Source organism: Argentina anserina, chromosome 4 (assembly GCF_933775445.1).
Source record: "Argentina anserina chromosome 4, drPotAnse1.1, whole genome shotgun sequence".
Lineage (NCBI taxonomy): Eukaryota > Viridiplantae > Streptophyta > Magnoliopsida > Rosales > Rosaceae > Argentina > Argentina anserina.
This window is the reverse complement of record NC_065875.1, coordinates 4,697,675-4,706,442: the sequence shown is the minus strand read 5'-3', so window position 1 is coordinate 4,706,442 and position 8,768 is coordinate 4,697,675. Positions and strand designations below refer to the sequence as shown.

At 36.7% G+C, this 8,768-nt stretch overlaps 1 protein-coding gene across 1 annotated transcript; it reads right to left on the bottom strand.

The window, feature by feature from the left end:
* Positions 1-108: 108 nt before the first annotated feature.
* On the bottom strand, positions 109-8,231 carry LOC126790760 (uncharacterized). Its single transcript, XM_050517104.1, has 18 exons — positions 8,064-8,231; positions 7,945-7,972; positions 7,663-7,763; positions 6,969-7,172; positions 6,555-6,798; positions 6,142-6,317; positions 5,404-5,486; positions 5,087-5,159; positions 4,816-4,881; positions 3,911-3,953; positions 3,433-3,572; positions 2,964-3,176; positions 2,161-2,245; positions 1,779-2,073; positions 1,369-1,630; positions 1,006-1,219; positions 666-871; positions 109-393 (listed from the first exon to the last, which is right to left on the bottom strand). The coding sequence occupies exons 1-18, from the start codon at positions 8,187-8,189 to the stop codon at positions 244-246; spliced, it is 2,709 nt and encodes a 902-aa protein (XP_050373061.1). The 5' UTR covers positions 8,190-8,231; the 3' UTR covers positions 109-243.
* Between the last annotated feature and the right edge of the window lie 537 nt (positions 8,232-8,768).

Below are 8,768 nucleotides of genomic sequence, written 5' to 3'. Positions count from 1 at the left end.
AGTTATTTATCACAAGTTAGTAACTGTATTATACAGATGATGTGAGATATTCATCGTTTGCCTAGACATCCAATCAGTCCTGGATTCAATAATTAATGCCAAGACAACTGATCAAATACATTAGAGAGCATCATCTCGGCCAACTTGAGATTACAACAGAAATGTTTTTTACTATTCAGAATCTAGACCAAACCCTAGCACAAAATTGGGGATGATCAACTACAATAATTTATTTTAGGACACTCAAAATTGTGAATTACTAAGAAAAGTGACCATGCACCTGGCGCTCTGAAACAATTTATCTACTCTTTGCCATGTGCTGCTTTGAACGTCTAGGAGTTTGCTTGCCTTATCCTGTAGTCGTGACTGGCGTCGAATTGTTTCGCCATGGATCTGTCAGAGGAAGAAAATTAAAGCAAAGGAGAAGCGTTTAAACTAAGTTTTACAGGAAACATGAGATTGGTGATGTTAATCTTGATTCTTTAGCTTTTCATCGGGCAAGATTCTTGAACCATTTACATTTATGCTAATTACAGTCCTATTTCTGAGTTCCACTATTATCTAGCATAGATTAGAACATTATTAAATGTCTGTGGTAATGCTAATTGATACTCATCAAATTCCAGACTGAATGATGGTTGAATGCAGAATATAATTACTTATACCTTCAGAAAAACCCTGATCACAGCTTGTACGAAGTCAAAGTTGTTTCTGGATGCAGTCTCGTGCATAAAGTAGTCAAGAAGCAATTCAATTGGAAGCAACTTTTCTGGCTCTTCTTCATCCTCTTCACCTACAATCTGAAGGATTCGAAGTTCCATATCCAGGGATGATGGAGATAAGCTTTTGATGAAATCAGTAAATTCTGAAACTGCAACAAAAAACAAAGACATCACAGTTAGCATATGTTTCCGAAGAATGATGGCATTTAACATGCCAACCTTTCAACTAAATCATAACTCTTAGTAGATCAATAAGCTACAGTCTAAAAGATATCATATTTACAATTCTTCATTTCCGCAGATGACTGAAGCGCTTGGAGGAATACTGATGGTGCTAGAGCAGCCTTTATTCTAGATGATTCTTCACCACCTTTGGTCTCCTCATTTGTTGACCCAGTAGGCTTAAACATTATTTCTCCTGATAGAGATGGAACTGAAGGCAAAAAGAAAGGAGCCTTTTCTGGTTTCTTTGGCGGCTCAATCGGTTTATTTCGTTCCTGGACGTTGCATAAGTCACTGGTTAGCAATCAAGCAAATGAACAGAAGAACAAAGAACAAAAAACAAAAAGAATATCTATGACAGCCGCAGAAACTAATTAATGAAGTTCAGACCCTGATTAAATACAACATGCAGCAGTAAACATACCTTTATAATGTCTAAGTTTATTAAGCTTTGCCACTGGCTTTTAGGATACGATGAGAGAGTAACAAGATCTGGAATTTGCAGTACAACAGTTGAGAGAGCAGAAGAATCTTTAAGTTGTGTGGAATTTCCAATAGGCTCGTCAGAATCCTCAGCTTCAGAACCTTTTGTTGAAGAGACAGATGGCAACTTAACACTCACAATTTGCTTTCCACTTGCATAGGATTCTACCTTAGATGCTCCCGAAAACATTGATTGATTCACCCTGATAAAGTTGCAGGTACAAAATTTGATGAGAGGCCAATTTCATGATAACATGAGACGGAAAAAAAAACTCATTTTTGCATTAAGCATATATATCTTCAATTTCAACTGAATATAACTGTCTTGGAATTCCACATGTAAACATTTACCAGAGATAGACCCCATTTTGATCAACATGGGAGGTTGCTAAAATATCCATATTTGGTGATAGAGATAATGCTGTCACAGACACATCAACATGCAATGCATCTATCTGTCTTGCTAAGATAACATCCCAAACTCGAAGACTTCCATCCATACTGGATGACAAAAGCCATTTTCCATCCTCACTAAAACACATATCTGTAACACGATCAGTATGGCCTTCAAATTTACGAACCATTCTTGATGCCACAACATCAAATAAGCGGATAATTAAATCATCAGCCGCAACAGCCAAAAGTCCTGAAAGTCAATATTTGCTTGATCACAATATTATCCAATGTAACAGGAAAGGAAGCATGCCAAAAAAAATATGTCAAAGAGAGTTACCATTCAAACGATTATATACAATCCTGACAACAGAGCTCCCAACTTCCCATCTATATGGGACTCCACGTCCCTTGAAATCCCAGACCTGTACATGAGAGCATTTATTTAAGTTGACTATAAGAAAAGTTTTTCAGTGTTGATGGAGACTCATGTATGTCACTACATTTAGTACTGATATCAAGCAGCTTAAAAAGAACAAGATGGCAGAAGCCGCACAACTCGGGATGGCAATGCAAGATTCCAACTAGTCTTTGGTAAGACGGGGAGAGCAACAGGAATACATCTTTTTTAGTTCCATTGTAGTGGGTGCATGTATATAATCATTCAGCTTTCCAGTATAACTAATTCGTTATCCTTATTTATGTCCACGTTGCCACATTATTAGTTTATAGTCTGATTTCAAATCCTCGTTCTGCTACTCTCCCTAACAGTCAATCCATAAGACTTGATATATTATCTGTGGTTTATATAGAAATATCCATACTACAATTTTCATCGGTTCCATTATTTCTATACATACTACAAGTGAGAGCAATACAAATATCCATACTACAACTGGTTTCTCAGAAATGATAAATCTTAGAAAATATATTGGATAGTGAGACAGCTACCTCACAGCATGTCCAGCAGAAAACGGGAGGTGTAAAGCCGATCACATTATATTTACACGAAAAAACTCATTATTTTCTTAAATTTATTGAATCGCTTCAAAAGTTACTAAACATATTCCTGTGCAAAGTGCCTTGTCTACTGGTAAATTCAATAGCAAGGTAGAGAATAATGTATGAAAGAAGCAGAGAGACCTTTATGTCTCCATGATATCCGGCACTTATCATGCGAGTATTAGTTGAATCACAAGCAATTCCAACAACCTCCCCATCATGGGCACAGCTGCTTCTTTCTGATGGGTCCACATAATTACCTCGGCTACTTCCTGACTGCATATTGAACCGCTCAATCCAACCACCAGCTGTCCCTAGTATGGCAAAATTTCCACATGCACTGATTGCACAGGCCTATCACCAAACAAATACAATCATTCAGTGAATTCTGTAGATCATTTCCAGCAATGGTTGAAATATGGAATTGTTTCAAGAAAGTCCTTCAAATTGCATAGGATATACTAATTAGCACTGCATCGTTGTATGAAGACTAATGCCATTTTGTCATCTATCGATACCAAAAGGAAGAACTACCCAACCGGATCATTTCTTGTAAATATTGCCCGAAAGGTATTGAGAGAGAAATTAGAAATGGTAATGAAGTTCTAACCTTCACCGGTGTTGGGTTTTCTGGTCTAGGTTTCAGAATATGTTCCCCAAGAACAAAGTTTTGCAGTCTCCAAACATATGCCTGTGCAGTATCCATATGACATGTAACAACATTGCACCAATCTCGCTCTCTTATTTCAGCTGACATATATCACCAAATAAAGAAATAAAAAAATCAGAATCTTTGACAAACCATGTATTTTATTCAAAACAAAACATATAACAAGTGATTCATCAGCAAAAAGATCTGCTTTCATATATGCATACACTTAATCACCAAATTTCTAATGGAATGGCTGCACAACTTTACAGCAATTTCAACTCCATATTGACTCCAAAAAACAGCAACAAGTTCAATTATATGGTGAAGTATATTATGAAAGTTCATAACCTATACTTCAAAACATAGGACTACAACTCAAAATCTAGTATACTAGATTAAACTACCAAGAACAGAAAATTTCCATACAGGAACTTACCACAATCAAAAGCAATGACAGGTTTCAGTTTTATCTCTTCCTCCTAGAAGGGAAAACAGAAATTGGATTGGTTAATTGAACTGCAATATGAAGTATCACTACTCATTTTATCATATGACGGTAACATTTAAACCATGAAATATGTCATCCGATACATGTACCAAAGAAAGTTCAGTCGTAGTTTGCAGTCAGGCATTCCAACTTTGGAGTGTAGACTTCATTTTAACATGGTTACTACCTATATCCAACACATATCCCCAGTGCAGGCAACAATGTTTTTAATAGAAAGGCAATTACATGATATTTAAGAGAGAGAGAGAGAGAGAGAGAGAGAGAGAGAGTATACAGAACAATAAAAGTATAGAAGCTACAACTGAGAAACAGTGTCAAAAACAGAAACAACCAAAAACAAGAACTCTGAGGCATCAGATAAACTAGCATTTGATTGAAAACATAACCAATTGTCCCTGCAGTCATAAGAAACTAAAGCCAACGTCCACACAGTAACACCCCCCCCCCCAAAAAAATGATGGGTCCTTTGACTCCGTTCCTTCAAAAAAGTGAAAAAGGAAACAGCCAACACAATGATCTATCCTTAGATTTATCAATTTGAATAAGGTTCTTTTTTCACAGGTGCATTGCATAAAACCAAATCTTAAATTTCAGACCAATGATAATACAACATGAACAGGAGTCGGACCAAATAGCTGAACTACAGGGTAAAGTCAGAAAAAATAATTCAAAAATAAATTTGTTTTTTAAAGATAAATCTTGAACAAATCTAGGTGCTTGCATTGAGTTCAGTGCACACATCATGTGATTTTTTATGATACATTATGTGCAGTTAAACAACAGAATACTTACGAACAAAACAAACCTAATTTACTGATAGTTCTCAGTCCTACCTTCACCCTGAGTTTCTTTGCTCGTTTCGTTACATGACGCTGAGAAAGCTCTCTACTTTGCTGATCCTAATCACAGTACATAACTTAATAAGAATATGATACATTCAATTCCGGGGAAAGAAAAAAGAGAAAGGTGAGAACTTAATCATATGTATTATACATTTAGTTCACAAGATAATGACAGAAAACAAGACTAATACTAAGAAGTAATGTAAAAAAATAGTTAACTTTATTTATTTGTCATGTAATCAACTGATGTCCGAGCCCAAACCTGGATTATTGAAAAAAGGCGAAAGGCACGATCCTGACCAGCTGATAGAATGTGTCTTCCATTTGCATAAAACCTAACATTCACAAGTTTACTCAATTTGTTGTGTAGGATAAAAAAAATAAAGGATAAAGACTAAAGAGCAACAACCATGACATTTTTCCTAATAATTAGATCTAGGAAAGAACCACAGGACACCACACGCTATACAGATTGTTGCCCGGTCAATGTTTTATTATATATGACCCTCATCTTTAACTATAACAGCAGAGGGTAAAGATATATATTATCACCTAAAATTGTTATGAAAAGAAATATACCTTAAGCATTGTGGAGGAGCACTATGACCACTTCTAAACCGTAAAAGACGAGCATCTCCATCGCTTGTGTCAAAAATCCACATCTAAAGACACATGAGTCAGTTCTTAATCAATGATAGTATGATACATTGGCATTTTTATATTGGTTATCCAATACTTTCTTATTTGTTGAGAGATCAAAGTAATTTTTATATAATAATAATATCATACTGGTAAAATGGGAAATAAAAGTAAATCAGAAGGAGGCTCCAGCAAGAAATAAAAGCGGCAAGAAAAACTGAATAACTATGATCTAACAAACCCAAATAAAAAGTTTGATGTTCAAGAAATAGATTTTCCTGCAGAACAAATAGTCCTGCTGGGGAGAGGAAGAAAACAATCTTCAAAATGGATAAATTAAAGCTAAGAACTTGATAATCATTTTGACAATTCTAACTTCAATCAATATGCCTATGCTTGTAGACCTACTATCAACAGACATACAAATGCTTGAGCAGCAGACACAGTATATTGTTCTCAATCATGGTTGGTTCAGGAAGTATACACAAGTTGTCATGGTACTCATATAAAGGCTTCTCTGCTTGGTGAAGGAAAAGCTCTAACAACTTATAAGTTATAACCACTGACTCACAATCACATTATCTCCAACACTAACACATAAAAAGTTTGACAACTTAAATGTGTATATAAAGTAAATTAACATATAAAAAACCAAGAAAGAACACGAAATGCTCTTACTTTAATAGAATTGTCTGACGATGAACTCATCAACACTGGTTCATTCACAAAAAAGTGCAGTGAAAGTACAGAATTATCATGTGCCTCCTTTATAACTGATTGAAGCCTTCTTTTTTCAAGATTCCATATGCTTATAACACCAGAAGAACCTCCAGATGCTAGAAGAGGCTGTCCATCTATAAAGGACAAATATATAGCATAGTCTAGTTAGCAACTTCACAGATATAACAGTCAGCTCACCTCAAGATTGATGTCAACATGAAAATAGAGAAAACCACCACAAGATTGATGTCAAATATATATTCATGTATGTAAAATGGTAGGACACTAAGGAAAGAATATATACTGACAAACCATTGTGTATGAAAAGAGTAATGCACAAAGAAGTAATACTATAAGCCTCATGTTCTAACCTGTGCTGAAAGATAAGGCAGTCACAGCACCACGTGTTGAATGAGTAAACGTCACTAACTCTTCATCATATCGTATGTTGTGAACATGAATTTTTCCATCCGCACAACCAACTGCAACAACATCTAACGCAGGAGATGAAACACAGCTGCAGATAGAAGATTCCCATCCCTTGAACTCATACAGTTTTTTCTTTGTGCTGATATTCCAAAGCTGCAGAGAACCTTCTTGACTCCCAATGATAACCTGCGCAAATCACAATGAGGGATCAATTCAGATTTGAAAGACAAACAAATTCCACGTGAAATTGACTGAGTACGAATTTGAGGGCATTCTTGTACTGAAAATTCCACAAAACTTCTTTAAGAGAAAAAAAGTTACCACAATTAGAAGAAAAAAGGAACAAACAAAGTTACCTTATTTAAGTAGGTATCCGGATGCATTATACAGCTCGGAGTAAAATTTTCGTCCAACTTAATATGTCCAACCGGATCAAGATTCTCATCAATTCCTTTAAATCCCCATATACACAGATTGCCTTCAACATCAACACTTAGGATATGGTCTCCAAACAATAGCAACAAATTGACCTTTGCATTATGGTTGCTCCATGTAGCTATCTGAAAAAGTACAGTTTACAGTGTTATAAAGAAGTTCTGTCCATCAAAAGGTTTCCCAGTATAAATGCAAATGACACCCTAAAATTCCCAGAATACCATCCATGCGACAGAAGCAGATATATATTAAGCAGCGACAGAGTAGAGACAATATAGGCCATTGGTTTCGACACCACTACGTCCGCTGGATTATTTTCCGGTCACAGTCACCGTTGATACTGATAGCAGCTCAACTATATTCTCAAGCCCTTACTCTTAATTTGATTTTAAAGAAATAACACACCTGTCTCACTCATAAACAATGCAATCTACTACCATTAGCTTTTCTTTTTTGGTTGAACAACGAACTTTCATTCATTAATCGAGGGAAAAGCCCAACTACTACCATTAGCTTAAAAATGAAAAGATTCAAACTTTGAGCTAAAACCTGAATAATCTAGTTATACTCCTCCTTATTAAAACACATTCTCAGAAACATGGACAGCTAACTAACCTGATGAGACCGCTTAAAAACAGCAATGTCGGTCCCATATGCTGCGAATGTATAGTCACGGTAGGAAGCAAGAGCTCGAATCTTCTTCGGCAATTGCGGACCTTCAGAAATGAAAGCAAACACATTTCACATAACCACACACACACACAAACTTGATCAAAACATCCAAACAAAACACAGCCGCGAAGTTTTACATAAATAACACGAGAAAGAATTGTTCTTTGTAATTAAAGACTGGAACTTTAGAACCACTAAATCCAAACCAAGTAAAAGGGGACTCACCAACGAGCACCGGAGTGAGCTTTGCGCACTGAAACCATGAACAAAGTGGGTTATGAGTATTGAATGACGATTAAAAATTGAAACTTTAGGATTGGGGGAGGAGGGGAGAAGAGTTTTACATTGTAAATTTGGAAGGCTTTGCCGACGCTGACGGTGACGAAGGCTTCGGTGCCGAGGCGCTGAACGGAGAAGGGGACGGAAGTGGTTGTGTACCCGATTGCTCTGAACGGCTCAAAGATCCCCATTCTCTCTCTCTCTCTCTCTCTAACTCTCTTTGTTTGTTTCTTTGGTATTGATTTGGTACTGGTTAGGGTTTCAGAAGACGCCGAGGGAGAAAAGAGGTAGGAAGATTAGTCAAGATACAGAGAGGAAGAGGGTTTAGGGTTTCAGTTCGGAGCCCCGATGTCCAAACCCGTTGGCTATTGGCCCGAGTGAGAAGAAAACGAGATAGGCCCAACTACTCCCCGCGGCAAAATTTGAGAATTGGTTGACAAGTAAATGAGCATCAAATCTAGTGGGAGTAGGCAAAAAAGTCCGGAGAAAAACATAGACTAGGACTGTTTTTAGTGGTTGTATATGTACCTAACAACGAAAAAAACGATCCTGGTCATTTCTTGGTCTGGTGGTCTTTGTTTCACGAGAAATTATGTGGTGGGTCAAACGCACCACGTAGATGCTGGGGCGAACCAATCAATGAGTGACACATCAGTGTTTTTCCCACGCCAGCAAACCGAGAAAAATGGCTCCAACTTAAAAGTTGAATTTGAATTAACCCACCGAGTTTAAGTTTAATATTTCTGGGAATAACAATCCGATAAAGACCT